Genomic DNA, 19834 nt, shown 5'->3' with positions numbered 1-19834 from the left:
ACACCATTTTAGTCCCCATCTTATCCAAACCTTTTTTTTCCACCTTTTTTGGTAACCTGTTTGTTTTTTTTTTGTTTTTTTAAACAACTCTGGTCTGACTCGTACCAGATTGTTCTCTCCTTACAGGGCCCTCTTTCACAACTCTCTATAGGGCATCTCACACAACCCTCTATATACATACAAGAGTGAACCTCAGCTACAACTTACACTGTCATCTGGCACAGCTCCCTTCTGTGGGCCCAGAAACTCTTCAGTTTCATACAGTTCATAGTCTGCTTTAGGAGGGTTGTCTAGTCAGCCATTGTTTAGTTTATTGATGACTAATCAGGGAATATTTTATTCAGTCTTTCCCATCAGACTTCAGGCATCAGGCAATATACTCTTAACCATTTTGTTACAAAAACTCTCTGGCATTAAATTTTTTGGACATCTCGTACGACTGTAAACACATGGTTAAAGTGGCGATGACAGAACAGAGTCATAGTCAGAGTAATTTACCTCATACTGGCCACGCCAGAGAGACGTCATTACATCACTGGCACAAACTGTTAGAGACCTAATGAGTGCTTCTCTGTGCTGCAGCCAGTGACTTAACCATTTGGCTAAATAGCCAGTTACAAAACATACACAGCTCAAAAACTGCTCTATTTGGAGCTAAAAGGCTGTAAAAACACATCAAACATTAGGATTGATCTCACACTCAGTCTTGTTTTAAGTGTATAAGTCAGCAATTTCTATAGTAACAACTAATATATTTGTTACCTGAGCAAAACTAGATAAATAAACAAATGTATGCATTCATTCTTGTGTGCCTAATTAACATATGGGGCAGTCGTGGGCTGGAGGTTAGGGAACCAGCCCTGTGACCGGAAGGTCGCCGGTTCGATCCCCTCGGCTGCCATTCCATGACTGAAGTACCCTTGAGCAAGGCACCTAACCCCCAATTGCTCCCCAGGCACCGTGGATAGGGCTGCCCACTGCTCCGGGCAAGTGTGCTCACTGCCCCCTAGTGTGTGTGTTCACTAGTGTGCATGTATGTGGGTGTTTCACTGCACGGATGGGTTAAATGCAGAGGTCTAATTTCACAATGTGCAAACACAGAGACAAATGGTTCAGTTCAATTTACATATAAGTACTGTTTTTGTAGCCTTTGTAGAATAAGCTGTTGAGGTAATGCTGATTGTTTCTCAGGCTTTCAGTACACAAGAAATGTGCATGCAGTTCTGATGTGAGAAATTTAATACTAACTGCTTCTTATTTTGTGCATTAACGAATGATGCTTTTTGTAATTTTATGCTGTAAAATTTCTGTTTACACATCCAAAAAAAAGTCAGTACTTGCATCACATCCTGTCAGAGAAACACTAACTTAATAATAATCCATCTCTTCTCATATCGTCATTGTTCTATCCGACAGCTTTATCAAACATTGTGTTTTTTCCTCAATATTGTAGAGCCCTAACATTTTATCCTTACTAATCATGCTGGGATTAATTCTGACTCAGTAAGTTTCTATAGATAGCAGCAGTTCACATCGAAATACTCTGAATAAGTTGATGTATTATATAATATAATTATGCAGAAAGTTTGAAATTCCCCTTTAAGGTGCTTAGTGAATGCATGTGTTCAGCATGGTGGCCTGAGCCCATCAGAGGCAGAACTCCTTTCTCTGTGTCTCTGTCAGGTATGCTCCCTCTCAGCGCTGGCACATTGACACCATCCTGCATGTCCTCATCACGGTAAATACCCTCACAGTACAGCTCCACGAGCAGACACATGCATACTTTATACTCAGACACTGGGTCCTGTTTCAGTTTAACATGCCCTCGTCCACCTCGACTCATGTGTGCAGGCTCAAGAGGGTATTCTGGAACAGATGACTGATTTCCTGAGGAATAAATACAACCCCATTTTCAAAAAAGGTTTATTTAAAAAAAAAATTTTTTAGCAAGACAGTGTCAAACCACATTCTGCATGTATTTAAACAGCACTGCTCTGTATTAAAAGAGTCCAGGTGCTACACCCACTGATATGGTACATTATGAAATGAAAAATGTTAAGCAACTGAAATCCTATATCAAACAAGAATGGGGAAAAAATTAAAAACTACAGTTATTGGTCTGTTCAGTTCCCAAACGCTTACAGTGTTGTTAAAAGAAGAGGTAATGAAACAGTGGTAAACACACCCCCGTACCAACTTTTTTGGAATGTGTTGATGGCATCAAATTCGAAATGGGCAAATATTTCTCAAAAAACAAAAAATATACAGTTTTAACATCTGTTATGTTGTCTTTGTACTATTTTTTTAAAAATATGGTTTACTTGATTTGCATATCATTGCATCCTATTTTTATTTACATTCTGCACAGCATCCCAACTTTTTTTGAAATAGGGTTGTAGTTGTTGTAAGTCATGTAGCCTTTAGCATGCTAACTAGTAAGCTAACAAAGGAAAGTGCTGACATACATATCTAAGCTGCTACCTAGGGGCTTACAAATAGCATTTTCCAGATGCGCATGAAAAAGCAATTTTCAGTGGAAAATGTGAACTTTAGTAACACTATTGTAACACATTTGATACAAATATCGGTCTATCTAGTCCTAATAAATCCACCAAAGAGGGATTAAGGATTTAAAACACACATGTGAGTACAAAGAGGGTCTTTGAGATGGTGCTGGGGATTCCTCTGAGGGCATATGGTGAAGCTAAGTGGATGAGGGCATGTTAAAACGGCATTGAAACAGACGACTGACTGGCTAACTGCTATTTTCATACCTTTTCCCTCAGGCAGGGGGCGATGTGAGAGATGAGACCGTGCCTAACCTGATTCAGCTCATCAGTGTCGCCTCTGAACTGCACTGCTACACGGTTCATAAACTCTACAGAGCACTGATCTCTGACATCTCACAGGTAAGAAAGGAACGTGTGTGTATGTGATCCTGGTGGTCTTTTTCCATAGATGATTAAAGGACTGTGTAGAGGACCAGATAAAATTTGTACAGTCATATGTAAAAGTTTATGGCAAATTACAGGTGAAAACAAGTCCACTTCTACACATTTTTTTAGTGTATAAATACTGTTTGTTTGCATAAATTTACAATTTAATGTTAGAAAAAAAATTAATAAAACATATAACTTTTGCACAGCTTACAATTTTATTGTGTTTTATCCCATACTGAGAAAACTAAATGGAGAAAAAAGGAAGAAGAAAATGTGCAAATCAAAGAAAGGAGCTGCTGACATTCTCAGAATAATGAACTAATCTTCGCAGTCCATTGCTAAGTCCAGACCTCAGCAGACCTCACTGAATGTGTTTGGCATTGCCTGAATTGTGAGAAGCTAGTTCTAGTAGTGAACTTTGAAGGTATATCGTATAGCGAAGTATTTCGCTGCAGATTTCTTTGAAAAAACTAAACATAAGTCTCCTAAAAATAGGTAGCTGTATTACATTCAAAATATGGACATGCTTAGTATTAATAAAAGATATTCTGTTTAGCTGTTTGGGCTTTTGTGTAATTTGGTTAAATGTGTGTGGCTTGTTTTCTTTTTGTGACACTGAAAAATGAACACCTCCGCTGTTCTGACTGGTAATGAAATAAATAAAGCGTGGTCTCTGATATCTGCACAGTCCTGGAGGTGTTTATAAGTGTGTGATATTCTGTGTTTGTTTTCCTTCAGCAATCTCTGGTTCAGGTAGCCTGCTGGTGTATAGGGGAGTACGGTGACCTACTACTGAAAGGAGACTGTGACGAGATTGAGCCCATGCAGGTAGAGAAGATACCAAGCATCATTTTTTCCCAGTGCAGTTGTGGCCAGTTCCAACCTGTTGGCTAGGTCCCTCCCTCACACGTTGATATCCAGCTGGGATAGTGATGGCTAGCATGCGCTAACCCAGGGTTACATGGAATGAGCCACTGTATGTTTTTTTTTGAATGGCTGCTAACGCAGCGTCATTGGACAACTCAACACATTTGGAAAATAATGCTATGTACTAATTCTGTTACATCAGATGTCGGTGAGTGTTGAGTGATGGGGACACAATGGGCCGTCTTATCCATCTAGAGAGAGAGAGAGACAGAGAGAGAGAGAGAAGCCAATTATGTAGTCTTGGATTCCCAGCTACAGATGGCTGTGGAATCTTTGATAAACAGCACGAATGCTTAGGTGGTTGCACCACTTAGAAGCCCCAGATTTGATGTGGATTGTTGATAAACTAAGCCTACCAAGCAATTTGCTTGAAGGAAAGCCCCTAATTCTCCTGGTAGCCCATTTGCTACGCACAGCCAGTCTGTTTAGATTTGTGTGGCCTTTATTGCATGTTTTATTTATTTATTTATTTTTGACAAGTACAAAAAACAAAGATAATATGTAAATACTAATAAAGCACAGTATTCAAAGCATTTGTCAGATTTAACTTGCATTGTACTTAAAACTTACTTAAAGTCTCTGCTTCCTGCGTCAAATTTAATGTTTCGCAAATCCTCCTCTTGGGTATAAAAGGAAGGTTTAGCTTGGAATCCACACAGGTGAAGAGTGGTTTGATGTGCTGAGTTCATATGTTCAGATTAATTTACTGCAAGCAGTTTAGGCTCTTAATCTTCTTGTTCAAACGTTTTGTCGAGCTTTAATTTTCACACGAATATATTGAATTCCTGAGATCAAGAAAAACAGGGAATAAAAGATAAATGGCTTGGATTGACATAGTACTTAGAATTTCAGCTCATCAGTTTAATTTGATTATGTTGGAAAAAGGTTACTGCGTTATACTTTGTTAGTAAAAATTGTTAGAGCTATTACAAACACTTGAATTCTCAAGTTAAAGTCATCTTTACCAAACAGTTCACTATTACTTGCAGCACTTCTTCCATTAAAATTTGTAGCTTTGTTTCTTTGTTTTCATTTCTTTCATCCTATATGTTTTGGCAGCCAGTTGGAGCTTTACTTTGGATATCGCTGCTGTCGGATCAAACCCTTGTATCTCCAAAATTGTAACTTTACAGGAGAGGGTAAAAACTTATTCTACTTTTAATGTAAGTCAATGGAACCAGACTTTTTTCCAAGTCATTTTAGGTCAATATATAGGACTATAGGTATTTTCTAATTATGTCAAAAATGACAAAAATGGAGATATAGGGTTTTGCTCCAACAGCAGCGATATACAACCATGTATAACCTCATGTGGTAAAGTTTGATTGGCTCTTGCCTTGGACAAAGAGGATAACACTGCAACGTTAAAAAGACACCAGCCACCACCACAGTAACGTTATGAATAGCTCTTACTTACCGTGACGCACAGTTTACCAGTTTTATTAATCTGGCTGGGATTTGACACATCTGGCCTTTCTTGTGTTTTTATTTTGTCACTAGGTAACAGAAGATGATGTCCTAGATGTTTTGGAAACCATCTTGCAGTCCCACATGTCGTCCCCTACATCAAGAGGGTTTGCTCTGACTGCTATCATGAAGCTGAGCACCCGCATCACAAACAATATTGAGTAAGAGTCAATTTGGTTTTTAATATGATGTAACACTAGAAACAAGTTTCCCATTATCACCAAAGCTCAAGATGGTGAAGGAGCAACAAAGTGCAAACCTGATTGACGCTTGTGTCTCTTCTCCCTTCCTCAAAAAGTCGAATCAGGAGTGTAGTCAGTATCTACGGCAGCTGCATTGATGTGGAACTCCAACAAAGGGCAGTAGAGTACAACGCTCTCTTCAAGAAATATGACCACATGAGGTACCTCATCATGTCTTCTCATACTATAAGTTTTTGAGTTGTTAATAATTTCATCATATTTCCAAAAATGTAGTTTCCCCTTAAAATGTGCTCTGAGACACATTTAGTCCTCGGAATTCGCTTATTTAGTTTTGCACTAGAGCTTTGAGGATGCTCAAGAGTTATTAGCCACCAGTCAGCAATGAGCAAAAGTACAGGCTTCAAATTACACTCTGTTGTTGAAGGGTGGTCTCCTCAGGATATTTTGTCTGTTATAATGTACAAACATACATACACACAGTCTAATTTTGTGGTTATTTGTGTTGTACCTACTATTTTACATTCACGGTACGGTTAGTACAGTTTCAGCATTACATATATCAGGGGTGGGGAACGCCAGTCTTGGAGGGCTGGATTCCTGCATAGTTTGGTGATTTACCTGCTCAGGTGTAGTTGGTTTGCTAAAGCAGGGAAATCACCTGTGCTGTACTCCAGCCCTCAGTTCCCCACCTTGACATATTGTAGCTGACATATCATAGGCATGTTATTATATAGTAGTTGTTGTAGCTATTCTATAATAATGTTTTTGTGGTCAGTGATGGTGTCAACCAATTCAAAGTTGGCGAATGAGGACACTGAGCCTCACTCCCCAACTGTTCTTAAGGAGAAATTTCTTCTTAAAGCCCACTTGCATAGTTTTGATGAAGATTCTGACATTCATCAATCTGGGATTTGTTCTTTGGCAAGAACAGAATCTACACACGCTCAAGAACACACAACTTTTCTGAGGTTTAAGAACACGTCATGAATCTGAATTAGACTTTTTCGTAAGATCTTTCTCAAGAACAAATTTAAGAAGAAACTTTGGTAGATATTGCTGAATTAAGGCTTTTGGCCTCCGCCCAGTTAGCTAACTATGCCAACTCACATCTCGGAACAACGTTAAATTCTAGCTTCTAGCAGTCCTTTCACCTTGGCTTTTTAGCAGTAGTCTTCCAATGAGAGTATGCAGCTAGGGACAATCAGTTCAACTTTTGTCAATTCAAGCCAAGATCATTTTTACTCAGGTAAGCGAAGGTAGTGTTAGGAGTCTTGCCCAAGGACTCTTATTGGTGTAGTGTAATGTGCTTGACCAGGCAGGTATTGAACCCCAGTCTACATTGTAAAAGGCAGAGGTATTACCCATTACACTACTCCAACCACACATTTAATTTTACATTTATTTTACCGCATGTTATCTGTGCTCCACATATTCAACACACATTTATATGTTTAACTGGAGTTTTGGGGGCACTTTTCAGCCTTGCAAACTTACAGTATATTACATCCAGTGGCTAACAACAAATGTGTTATTATTGTCACTGTTATTCATCGGACAGTGTTAACGAGCGCACCATCACCCCCTGCTTCTCATTCTTAATCACATCTGGTCCATGCAGCTAGGGAGATCTGAGACAGTTATTTAACAATAGTGGTCTAAAGTCAATCAAAAAGTGGTGTAAGGTCCGTTAAAAAAAGGTAGGTTAAACACACATTCACCCCTGTTGTTCTGGCAGCTATGGGTAATGGGTGACTATAAGCTTTCATTATATATTAGAATAGCCATGTAACTACAGTGCAAAGTTAACTTTGGACAACAAACATATCTTGGCTAGACTGTCACTTTAGGTCTGTCTGTATAAATACTTATGGAGGCTTCTAGGAGTGTCTACGATTTTAATAGTTTCAGTGATGTAACTGCATGTGAATCAATAACTAAATCATCTGGACAGGGCAGCCGTGCTGGAGAGGATGCCCATAATGGATAAGAATTCTCCTGGCCACGCTAACGGGGATCCGAGTGGCGAGATCACTAAAGATTTGATTCAGACTACACCAATCCAAGGACTGCTGATCCAAGAGCCTGCAAGCCAGGTGATCAAAATAGACAGACTCATATTCTGCTACTGGTGGTGGGCTGCCATGCTCAAGTGGACTTTCACCCCTCTTGTTTTTAGGTGTGTGATCTTTTGGACTTGCTGGGTGAAACTAACACGTCTTCTCAGGCCAACCAGAATCAAGTCAACACTACATCCAACTCAACCAGTTCAAGTGTACAAGAAAACTTGCTGGATCTGCTGGGAGGACTGGAGCCCACTCCTGGTAAGGGAAATATTCTTTTTTACTTCAACCTTTTCACTGGAACTATGAGGCTGATGTAGCTAACAAGTAATAGAAACATGCAGTAGAAACAAGTATTCAAAACCTTTGTTTTTGTTAGGTAGTACAATTCCAAGCTAGCAGTCACTCAAAAAGGTTGCAGGATGAGCTAAAATAACAGGAACAACAATTAGAACAAAACTCCTCTGCTAAAAAAGATGTGCATCTAAAATTTGCACACAGGCATTTAGACAAATCAGAGCTGCTTTGGTCAGATGAAAGATAGCAAAAAACTCTTGGGCAGTGAAGTACAAAGGTGGGAGCATCATGGTTTGGGGATGCTTCTCTGTTTTTGATATGACAGCGATGATACTGTCAAATTCAAGAAAACTGAACTTTGCATGAGAAATGATACTCCTTGACTCTCCCTGAGACATTTAGACAGGTTGGATAAGCAAGAAAGGTGTTGTTTTGAGAAATGCTTACTTTTGCATAGAATAATAGAATTTTATTTATAAGCACCTTTTAAGTCACTCAATGACCATGTGTAACAGCAAACAATAATAGATTAATAAGAGGGCATTTACTAACATGAGAAATTCACAATTGCAAGTCAGAAAATGTAATAATAATAATAGAATGAAATATGATGAAAAATAAATTATATTTAAAATATAAAAATATATAAAAATAATGTGATAAAGACTAAGCTCAACAAGCTCACCACAATCTCGCAGAAAATATTTTAAAAGAAATTTTTAAAGGGTGAGCTGTTTTGCTATTCAGTGGGCTTTAATAGTGTAACATGCCTGTGTGTGTTTTCAGCTCCCAATGTGACTGTATATGAGAAGGGAGGAGTGAATCTGAAACTTCAGTGCGACAATCAGACAGAAACGGCCATCACAGTCACCTTCACCGCCTCCAATTCCACTCAGAGTGACATCACCAGCTTCACTCTACAAGCAGCAGTACCTAAGGTGAGAATATTTCTATCAATACCTTAAAATTTTTATTAAAGTGGAATTACACTGATTACCTCTATGTGTATAACTATTTCAACAAATGTCAGATAGAACCTATTGATTCTAAGGCCATATTATGTTAAACTCAGCAAAACCAAAAAATATATGAATTGTAGTTATTCAAACTTTACAACTGACACCTCAGTGGTGACAATTCTATACATCCAAACTAGGTTAGCTACCTATGTGCTAGAGTGCAGATGCACCAAAATTAGATTTGTAGGTAAAAATAAAATAATCCTCCTTTGCAGTAAAATAAAGCTCTGCTGGTCATTTTTAACAGTAAATGGTCTTAAACGCTGGAGTTAATGTACTCATTCACCCTTTAACCCTGAAGAATGGAACCATTGTCACCATAGCAACGCAGACGATCTATCCTAGCTAGTAGCTAAAGATAAGGCAAAGAGAGATTTAAGACAAACATCAATAATTTGGAGATGAATGGACTTATTTGCATTTATATTCACTCCAGCTGGTTTCCTGATACGTTTAATCTACATCGAGAAACTGTCAAACACTAAAAAGTCAGAAATCTAAAATCAGCCTCGCATTAGCCAGCTTCTTTGAATTTTCCACCTTAAATGGTTCAGCATTTATAGTCTGGTGCTTCTGCTGCACCATTTAAGTTGGAATGGCAAAATTCAAAGAAGCTGGTGAGCAAGAAGCGACTTCAGCCTCATAAAAAGTCAAACGTTGAGAGACATTTTACAAGCCTTTGTACTTTTGTGGACAAGTTTCCATGCGAGAGATGTGAGAAAAGTAGCTATAGCTGAGCTAAAGCTTAGAGCAGAGCAAAGTCATTTTCTTTTATATTTCTAATCTGTACTAGTACAGCAGCACATAGTAGAGACATATTTACAGCCAAGATGGTAAAATAACATTAAATGTTGTGGCTCGCAAGGTGGTTTGATTTTTGTTCAAAGGGCAAAATGGCTCTTCTTAGCATTTGGGTTGCTGACCCCTGATCTGGCTAATGGCCAATGCATATTGAATACAACATTTATGTTGAACACAGTTGAAACACTGAAACAGTAATAGTTAAATGGACTTTTGTGCAGATTGCATTCAAAATGACTTACTCTTGATTTAAATTTCAGAACTGGATCTTCATTTGAACCCCTGCTAGTGAAATTTCAACCTTCCATAGCTATCAGGATAAAGACTTATCTCTTCTCTGCTTTCTTCTGTAGAGTGTTCAGCTTCAGATGAAGGCTCCGAGCGGTGACGTGATACCAGCACAAGGCCGTGGCACCGTTACCCAGACCATCTTACTCAACAACCCCAACAAGGTCAGCCGTTACTCAGTCTGCCCTCATTTCTGTCGGTTTTCTACACAAAGCGCTGCTCAACAGCCTGCTTAACTGTATATACGTCTTTCTCTGTAGGCAAGCTTAAAGATGCGGGTTCGGCTGTCCTACACCAGTCAGGGCACACTCTGCCAGGACATGGTACAGATCGACTCCTTTCCGAGTCCAGCCTGGAACTGAGAGCTGCTGCACGTTGAGGCACTGATACAGTACTTGGTGAAGGGAGTCACAGTTCTTAACTTATTGAGAATTATTCCTCAATACTTTGATGTCCTACGGTTTTATATTATGCTTTTATATTACTTTAAAAGGAGTAATGAATACCTTTGAGAAGTGAGGACAACTTTTACAAGCAGCACTATGGAAGCCCATTTCCGCCAGGTACGGGAGAAAGAAACTGGCTACAGTTCTGACAGCAGTTTGTTAAAATATTCATTTAGTGTTTAGAAATAATGATTTTCTCAAAATGTTGACTGAATATCTGGAAATAGTGACTTTTTCAAAATCTTGAAATAAATGCATTCTTCTTTCAAAAAAAGGATCACAAAGTAATGACTTATTTTCTAAAAATATTGACTTAATATGTTGAGATACCTTCTTTTTTTCCCAATGCCTCAGAATAATGAGAACTTACTTTTTTAAAATTTTGAATTAATATCTAAAAATACTGACCTGTCTTCTTAAAATAGACATAATATCTGAAAATAATGACTTATTATATGTACATAATATCTCTAAATAATCTCTCTTCTCATAATATTGGCTTAATATGTTGGAATGATTATTTTCTTAAGATGTGTTGAAATTATATTTTATTTTCTCAAAATACTGACTTGTTTTCTCAAAATATTGACGTAATATTTCAAAAATAATGACAAGTTTGAAACAAATTGACATAACGTGTTAAAATACTTATTTTCTCAAGAAATCTACCTAATGTCCTAGAATAATGACATATTTTGTCAAAATAGAAATATGTGAAAATGACTTTCTCATTCTCAAAATACTCATGTAGTATCTTTAATATTGGTTAAATGTTGGCTCATTATGTTGAAATAATCATTTTCTCAGGATATTGACAGTATTGAATTTTGATCAACATTTCAAGATCAATAATCAATTTCGATACAAGTTGATGTAATATGTTGAAATAGTGACTTATTTTCTCAAGATAAGGGTTACTTAACTACCTAAACGACTTGTTTTCTCAAAATATTGTCTCCCGACTCTCAAACTCTCTTCCCTCACATATTCAACAGGCCAACTCTGTCTCTACTTTTAAATCTAAACCTAAACCTCTCTCTTTTCTATGCTTATAACTGTTCTCAATCTTAAACCAGCCCTTTTGCCAAGTCCTGCTATGTTTTTGCTTGCGATGTTATGACTGTGCTTCATGTTCTTATGTTTGTCTTTACTGTTCTGTATTTTGAAAACCTGTAAGCGTCTGTTTTTTTGAAAAGCGCTATATAAGTATAATGTATTATTATTATTATTATTATTATTAATACCTTAGAAAAATGACTTTTTTCCTCAGAGTATTTACTTTATATACTGAGAGAATGGCTTATTTTCTTAAAATATTGACTTAAATCTCAAAATATCATTTTTTCTCAAATTGAATTTCTCAAAAATTGACTTAATATCTCAAAGTTATTACTTCTTTTTAAATATTGACTCAGTATCTTGAGGTAATGGCTTCTTTTCTCTGGATTTTTAGAAGCTGTGTGGAAATGAGTTACAAACTTTTTAGAAAGTAAACATTACTTCAGGATAATACTTCATTATTGCAAGATAGAAAGTCATTCTTTTGACATAGTAAGTCAGCATTTTGAGAAAATAAGTAAATATTATATAGTATAAACTATATAGATACTATGTGAACATTTTGGCTACCAGAAACATAATTGTGGGCAGTTTTTTTCTCCACTGTGTGCAGGGAATAGTGCATATGTGGATTCCACCATGTGCTTTACTGTTATTTCTCTGAAGCCAGGCACTAATGTGCTCCATCATTAGAAAAAGTGCTGCTATTTCATGCATGTTACACTTCAGACAGCACCAACACACTACCGATCAATCTTATACATGTTCAGGTATTAATGAACTGCCTAGGAGGAGTGTGAGAGACTGGTCACTCATCGTGTCAGCCATCCTACACTAACCAGAGAGCGGGCAGGTCTGTATGCTGTTACAGTAATGCTGAAAGGACTGCAACCTCAATCCTTTCTGACTGCCTTACCCTGTTAAGGGGGATTCCGCTGATTTTGCACAATTTCTGCATTATGTAGTTGAGCTGCAAGTCATGTAGTTTGATATGCTTTGTTCTAGAGAAACTTGTTGCTTGTCCACTGTGTGGTGGAACCAGACCAAAGAGTTTAAAGCCTCCAAAGGCTTCCTCACAGAAAGTTTTTACGTGATGTAGTTATGAATGTACTGGTTGATACCCAAAACTTTGTTTTACTACAATTTGTCAAAAAGATTCTGGCCTAAAATGTATTTTGTGAGTTTGGACCACATCCTAAACTGAGCTGAGGAGGAGCTCTGATAAGCTTGGGTAGGAGTTCTGGAGCTGCCTGCAGAGATCGTGAACGCCGGACCGCCAATCCCTCAACAAGAGTGGGCAGTAATGGAGGAGTGGGACGAGATGGGGTGGTCACAGGAAACTGAAGGGAGAGGGATGAATTTATAGGGCATAGAAGGAGGGGTTTTGGATGTGGTCCTTTCCCAAACTCCATTCATAACAATTCAGTTATGCTGAAGAGGTACATGCAGGCTGTTATAAGGCAAAATAGTCCCCAGATACATCTTATTTGGATTTAGCACTGGTTTAACATTACAGTGATGTTTACAACTGTCGCTAAACCTGCATGCGTCTTATTTTAGATGTAAAGAAAGAAATCCGAGGAAGTTCCTCTACAATCCATCATTCCACATCCAGCCACTCTGAATGACTCGACCACTGACTGATGCAGAAATTCTGAAAAATCACTGCAGTTCTCTTTTAACATGCCTCCCTCTGCACCCGTCCCATTCCTCGACACCCAGAACTGAAGCAGATCCCATTTTGAGTTTGTAACTGTGAACCTCTGCTGTTCTACTGAATCATCACTCATTATTTTGTGTGGATTGAATTGGTTTTATTGCCTCGTCTTATTTTTAAAATAAAGTGCATTTCAAACAAAAGCAGGATGGCTTTTATTTTTCTTAATCTGAAATACTCACAAATCAAAGATTAGGACACAACCTTACAGTTAAAGTCATTTGAGAATGAGCCACAAAGCTAAATCCTTTTATTCATTAGAAAAATAACCAAATGTCTGCAACATACTCGAACATAATGGACTAAAGTGAACATGTCTTGCCTTTCAACACTGTTTTGTTTCTCTTCTTTGCAGAGGCTGATGGTTAAAGAAGCTCTGATTTGCTGGAATGGTGGCATCAGTATGTTAATGTGGCTCAAAGTGAAGTTCCACTTGCTTTTCAGACGTCTAAAACAAAAAGAATATCTAGACTTGTTCTGGGTGTACGACGAAAATCACATGCTCTCGTCATACGGGGCCATAATCAGTTCTGTGAGGAGCACAAGCTGAACAGCCATTCCACGAGCACCGAGAAACTAAGGGGTCAGTAGATTATCCCGCCTCCCCTGAGTGCGAGGACTAGATGTAGTACAGATCCTCCTTGGATCTTGTAGTCTGATGCCGTTTTCTCATCGTTCCTAAAAGATAGAACGTTGAACGTAAATGAGACAGGCGAGCAGGTCTGTGGTTCAAAGGTTCATGGACAGGTTAAGTATGTAATGTCGAGAATAATGTTAAGATTACATCTGTTTTCCACTGTAGATCAGCCTTTGTTGCTGTGGCGGAATTCCCTCCTTCTCTTCAACCCTTTCCTTGATCCTCTCTACCTGGATTAAAAAATCACAACAATAAAAGCAGCAATTCACATTTGGAGAAAGCAGACGTGGCTGTTGGCATTCATACCTTATCCGTGGGCTCGATGTCGATCTCTATTTCTTTGCCTGTGAGCGTCTACAAGACAGAAAACAGTAAGTGGTAAGATCTTCAGGATGTGGGGTCTGTCTCATGAAGCATGTTCAGCAGAGACAGAGCTTCAGTTCAGGTTTGACCTTAACAAAACCTGACAACCTGACCGCAGTTAACTTGTTTCATGACTGCGGTTAGCGCCAGCTTTAGATACAGGGTGGGTTTAGTTATTCTACATTTTTTTCTGCAGATTTTTTATCATCTTAAATCTAGTCGATATCAAAATCACCAACAGAATCACTTTATTTCGCCAGGTACGTTTAAACATGCAAGGAATTTGTTTTCTTGAACGCACATCCACTCACTGACCACTTCATTAAGGACCCCTCCTTGTATCTCCACTCTTTGTTCATTTTATCAGCTCCACTTATAGGTGCACTCTGGTTCTACAATTACAGACTGTAGTCCTGTTTCTCTGCATACTTTGTTAGCCCCCTTTTATCCTGTTCTTCAATGGTCAGGACCCCCACAGAGCAGTATTATTTGAGTGGTGGCTCATTCTCAGCACTGCAGTGACACAGACATGGTGATGGTTTGTTAGTGTGTTGCACTGGTAAGAGTGGATCAGACACCGCAATGTCGCTGCAGGACTGAGGACAGCCCACCAAAAACATCCAGCAAGCAGCGTCCTGTGGGCAGCATCCTGTGACCACTGATGAAGGACTAGATGTTGACCAAAACTATGCAGCAATGGAAGAGGTACTATCTCTGACTCTACATCTACAAGGTAGACCAACAAGGTAGGAGTGTCTAATAGAGTGGACAGTAAATGGTTTAAAAACGCATACCAGCACAACACACACAAACACACCACCACGTCAGTGCCCACTCATTCACTGGACAAAATGATCCTCATTATTCCCTTAGTGCTCTACATAAGAAGGGGGAGAAGGAAGCTGCTTGAGATTCAGCCTATGATCTATGACACAGCTGAGATCTTCAGCCATCTGAAGAGTTTAATGCCTCTAAAAGCTACTTCACAGAAATTAATTAATTCCATGAAATGGTTATGAAGCTGCCTGATGCCAGAGATGTTTTTTTTTTTGTCTAAAAATATTTCAGATATCAAGCTTAATGTCTCAGATTTACCCCTATTTTACCATCAACATTACATATAAAAACTCGTGTAGGTTCATTGGTGGTCCTTTAAAAAAAATTCATTCTTTAAAAAAAAGGATGAATTTCATGAGGCAAGAAGCCAGGCAGGGAGCAGTTATACTTATCTTAGCAACATCCCTCCGTTCATTGGCAAAAATAAAAAAATGGAATGGACGAGGCTGAAATTCTCGATTTTCCGTTCCACCTTAAATGGCGCAGCGGTTCAATTCTGGCATTCAGGCAGCTGCACATGAGCCACATTATAACTGCCGCGCCATTTAAGGTGGACCATAAAATTCGATTAGGACGCCAATACAGCTAATGCTACAGCTTTGTTTGACATGACCGGGTCAGTAACGTCTACTATACTCACTCAGGATAACGTTATATAGATAAATGACCAACCGAAACGTCTGTAATCTCGCTTTATCAGCTGGAAAGTGGCGCTAGCTGCCGTTAGCCTTCAGAGAAAAGCGAGTCTTACCTTAACCTTAATCAACATTTTGGTGGCTCTATTCAGAACAGACACGTACAAAGCAACTACTGAGTAGTGGGAGAGGAGTGTGTTAATCCACCGCTCAAACTACACTCAGGGAAAAAACAATAAAGTTAGATGAGACGAGACTGTCGCAAGATAACAATACAAACGCGACGTGAAGGTGCTCTTCCTCGTCTGTATGACCACAGCAGCGGCATAACGCCCCCAACTGGAGAGAAGCGGCACAGTGGGTTACAACCAAAGAACTTGTGGACTGGAGAATCGGAGCCGGTTTATGAGGAGCCTGGCCGCTGCTGAACAGCAGAGGGCGCCCGCGAGCGAGTCCTCAATGAATGGGAGTAAATGGAGCTCAACGGCTTAAACCGAAAAGTTAAAATGGTTTCTAATCACTTTCCCGTTTCACTAATTAAAAAAATAGAAGGATGTAATTCACTGAAAAAAACAAAGAAATCCATCCATCCATCCATCCATCATCTTCCGCTTCTCCGGGGTTCGGGTCGCGGGGGCAGCATCCTGAGCAATGAAGCCCAGACCTCCCTTTCCCCAGCCACTTCCACTAGCTCCCTGGGAGGGATTCCGAGGCGCTCCCAGACCAGCTGGGCGATATAGTCACGCCAGCGTGTCCTGGGTCTTCCCCGGGGTCTCCTCCCCGGTGGACTTCATGTGACACCTCCCAAGGGAGGCGTCCAGGAGGCATCCTAACAAGATGCCCGAACCACCTCAACTGGCTCCTCTCGACGTGAAGAAGCAGCGGCTCTACTCCGAGTCCCTCCCGGATGACCGAACTTCTCACCCTATCTCTAAGGGAGAGTCCAGCCACCCTGCGGAGGAAACTCATTTCGGCCGCTTGTATTCGCGATCTCGTTCTTTCGCTCATTACCCAAAGCTCATGACCATAGGTGAGGGTGGGAATGTAGATCGACCAGTAAATCAAGAGCCTTGCCTTATGGCTCAGCTCTTTCTTTACCACAACAGACCGGTAAAGAGCCTGCATCACTGCTGACCCAGCACCAATCCGCCTGTCAATCTCCCGCTCCCTTGTACCATCACTCGTGAACAAGACCCCGAGATACTTAAACTCCTCCACTTGAGGCAAGAGCTCATCCCCAACCCAGAGAGGGCTCTCCACCCTTTCCCGCGTGAGAACCATGGCCTCGGATTTGGAGGTACTGATCCTCATCCCGGCCGCTTCACACTCGGCTGCAAACCGATCCAGTGAAAGCTGAAGTTCACGGCCTGATGTCCCCAATAGGACCACATCATCTGCAAACAGCAGAGATGTGACCCTGAGGTCACCAAACCAGACACCCTCCATCCCCTGACTGCGCCTAGAAATTCTATCCATAAAAATTATGAATAGAATCGGTGACAAAGGGCAGCCCTGACGGAGTCCAACTCTCACTGGGAAAAAGTCTGACTTACTGCCGGCCATGCGAACCAAACTCCTGCTTTGTTTGTACAGGGCCTGAATGGCTCGTAGCAAAGAGCCATGTACCCCGTACTCCCGAAGCACCTCCCACAGAATACCCCGGGGAACACAGTCGAATGCCTTCTCCAAATCCACAAAGCACATGTGGACTGGTTGGGCAAACTCCCATGAACCCTCCAGAATCCTGGAGAGGGTAAAGAGTTGGTCCAGTGTTCCACGACCAGGGCGGAACCCGCACTGCTCCTCCTGAATCCGAGGTTCGACTATAAGCCGGACTCTCTTCTCCAGTACCCTTGCATAGACCTTACCAGGGAGGCTGAGGAGTGTGATTCCCCTGTAGTTGGAACACACCCTCCGGTCCCCCTTTTTAAAAAGAGGCACCAACACCCCAGTCTGCCGATCCAGTGGCACCACCCCCGATGTCCACGCAATGTTGAAAAGGCGTGTCAGCCAAGACAGCCCCACAACATCCAGAGCCTTGAGGAACTCGGGACGGATCTCATCCACCCCTGCAGCCCTGCCGCCAAGGAGCTTTTTAACTACCTTAGCGACTTCGGCCTCAGTAATGGACAAGCCTATTCCCGTGTCCCCAGACTCTGCCTCCTCACTGGAGAACGTGTTGGTGGGATTGAGAATGTCCTCAAAGTATTCCTTCCACCGCCCAATGACGTCTTCAGTCGAAGTCAGCAGCACACCATCTCCACTATATACAGTGCTAGTGGCACACTGCTTTCCCCTTCTGAGTCGCCTGACGGTTTGCCAGAATCTTTTCGGAGCCGACTTAAAGTCACTTTCCAAGGCCTCACCGAACTCTTCCCACACCCGGGTTTTTGCCTTGGCAACGACTGAAGCCGCAGATCGCTTGGCCTGTCGATACCTGCCAGCTGCCTCTGGTGTCCTACAGGCCAACCATGTCCGGTAGAACTCCTTCTTCAGCTTGACGGCATCTCTCACCTGGTCCACCACCGGGTTCGAGGATTACCGCCCCGACAGGCACCAACTACCTTGCGACCACAGCTACAGTCAGCCGCTTCAACAATGGAGGATCGGAACATGGCCCATTCTGAGTCAATGTCCCCCACCTCCCCCGAAATCTGGTCGAAGTTCTGACGGAGGTGTGAGTTGAAGATCAATCTGACAGGTTCTTCTGCCAGACGTTCCCAGCAAACCCTCACTATACGTTTGGGTTTGCCTGGTCTGACTGGCATCTTCCCCCACCACCTGATCCAACTCACCACCAGGTGGTGATCAGTTGACAGCTCAGCTCCTCTCTTTACCCGAGTGTCCAGTACACATGGCCGCAAGTCCGCTGACACGACAACAAAGTCAATCATTGAACTGCGGCCTAGGGTGTCCTGGTGCCATGTGCACTTATGGACATCCTTGTGTTCAAACATGGTGTTCGTTATGGACAAACTGTGGTTTGCACAGAAGTCCAAAAACTGAACACCACTCGGGTTCAGATCAGAGAGGCCATTCCTCCCAATCACACCCCTCCATGTCTTACTGTCATTGCCCGTGAGCGTTGACGTCCCCCAGTAGGACAATCGAGTCTCCAGGAGGAGCACTTTCAAGCACCCCTTCCAAGGACTCTATGAAGGCTGGGTATTCTGAACTGCTGTTCTGGGCATGCATGAGGTGCTGTTTTAAATTCCTATAGCTCGAGTTTAAAAGCTCTTTAAAAATATAACAGCGTTCATATGTTTTATGCTGTTCTCTGCTCAGGAAATGATTGTATCCTTATACACTAAAAATGTTTAAGCATTTATTTATAAACCATGATTTTGCTCAAATGCTCCATGGCAATCAATTTGGACTCGCTCAGGAGCGCCCTCTAGCGTTTGAGGCAGCCGGAAGACATTGCAGAGTGGGAATTCTCGTCTCTGCAAGTTCTCTGCAGCGTCGTTTGTTTTTAGCCGTTGAGCTCCATTCACACAGTCCTTGAGGACTCACTCACGGGTGCCCTCTGCTGTTTAGCAGTCCTGATTTTAATATTATATCAGGGAGGAACACGAAGTGTTCATAAACCGGCTCTGGTTACAACCATAGACCAGCCATAACAACAAAACCACCTCCTTATTTCTACACTCTGTCCATTTTATCAGCTCCACTGACCATACAGGAGCACTTTGTATTTCTACAATTACAGACTGTAGTCCATCTGTTTCTCTGCGGAATTTTTTACAGTTCTTCAATGGCAAGGACCCCCACAGGACCACCACAGAGCAGGTACTATTTGGGTGGTGGAGCATTCTCAGCATCGACATGGTGGTGTCTTGTCAGTGTGTGTTGCTGGAGTTTTACTCACTGTCCACTCTGTTAGTCACACCTACCTTGTTGGTCGTCTGTTTCTGCACAGTTTGTGTTGGTCGTCCTCTAGTCCTTCATCAGTGATCACAGGACACTGCCCACAAGACAACTCACTAACTGATTTACGCGTACATTTTGAAAAATGTGGAATTCCCCTATAAACCATTGGCAGCACAACTCGTTTTGGACTGGTTCCTGCACTTGGCTATATGCATGTAATATTAACTTGAATGTTGAAAAATGTTTTAAAGAAATGATCATTATTTTTA

The 19834-nt window shown here is 41.0% G+C and overlaps 2 protein-coding genes across 4 annotated transcripts in view; one reads left to right on the top strand and one right to left on the bottom strand.

Annotated features, from left to right (window-relative positions):
• Nucleotides 1-13366, top strand: part of ap1g2 (adaptor related protein complex 1 subunit gamma 2) — a 38866-nt gene extending 25500 nt beyond the window's left edge. Inside the window, exons 12-21 of one of the 2 annotated variants that reach the window (XM_037531571.1) lie at nucleotides 1684-1738; nucleotides 2787-2909; nucleotides 3678-3767; nucleotides 5367-5494; nucleotides 5632-5736; nucleotides 7488-7629; nucleotides 7713-7857; nucleotides 8680-8831; nucleotides 10067-10165; nucleotides 10262-13366. In XM_037531571.1, the coding sequence (XP_037387468.1) occupies nucleotides 1684-1738; nucleotides 2787-2909; nucleotides 3678-3767; nucleotides 5367-5494; nucleotides 5632-5736; nucleotides 7488-7629; nucleotides 7713-7857; nucleotides 8680-8831; nucleotides 10067-10165; nucleotides 10262-10363 (1141 nt within the window). In that variant the 3' untranslated portion in view covers nucleotides 10364-13366. The remainder of the gene's footprint in view (nucleotides 1-1683; nucleotides 1739-2786; nucleotides 2910-3677; nucleotides 3768-5366; nucleotides 5495-5631; nucleotides 5737-7487; nucleotides 7630-7712; nucleotides 7858-8679; nucleotides 8832-10066; nucleotides 10166-10261) is intronic. The other variant, XM_017717058.2, reaches the window with a different exon arrangement.
• Nucleotides 13362-16058, bottom strand: nedd8l (NEDD8 ubiquitin like modifier, like). 2 transcript variants are annotated; one of them, XM_017717059.2, is made up of 4 exons: nucleotides 15976-16058; nucleotides 14167-14214; nucleotides 14008-14090; nucleotides 13362-13901 (listed from the first exon to the last, which is right to left on the bottom strand). In XM_017717059.2, exons 1-4 carry the CDS (start codon nucleotides 16021-16023, stop codon nucleotides 13808-13810), a joined length of 273 nt encoding a protein of 90 aa, XP_017572548.1. In that variant the 5' UTR covers nucleotides 16024-16058; the 3' UTR covers nucleotides 13362-13807. The 2 variants fall into 2 exon arrangements, with proteins under 2 accessions (XP_017572548.1, XP_017572549.1); XM_017717060.2 differs by having other exon boundaries at nucleotides 15812-16047.
• Between the last annotated feature and the right edge of the window lie 3776 nt (nucleotides 16059-19834).

The sequence above is a fragment of the Pygocentrus nattereri genome, chromosome 2 (assembly GCF_015220715.1).
Source record: "Pygocentrus nattereri isolate fPygNat1 chromosome 2, fPygNat1.pri, whole genome shotgun sequence".
Lineage (NCBI taxonomy): Eukaryota > Metazoa > Chordata > Actinopteri > Characiformes > Serrasalmidae > Pygocentrus > Pygocentrus nattereri.
The sequence above is the reverse complement of the archived record's forward strand: the minus strand, read 5'-3'. Positions and strand labels throughout refer to the sequence as shown.

Excerpts from the sequence above, each read along its gene's own strand:
- nedd8l (XM_017717059.2), bottom strand. The coding sequence starts at position 16,023 with ATGCCGCTGCTGTGGTCATACAGACGAGGAAGAGCACCTTCACGTCGC. Across the intron at positions 14,091-14,166 it reads ACATCGAGCCCACGGATAAG|GTAGAGAGGATCAAGGAAAG; the intron begins GTATGAATGCCA and ends TTTTTAATCCAG. Across the intron at positions 13,902-14,007 it reads ATCTACAGTGGAAAACAGAT|GAACGATGAGAAAACGGCAT; the intron begins GTAATCTTAACA and ends TCTATCTTTTAG.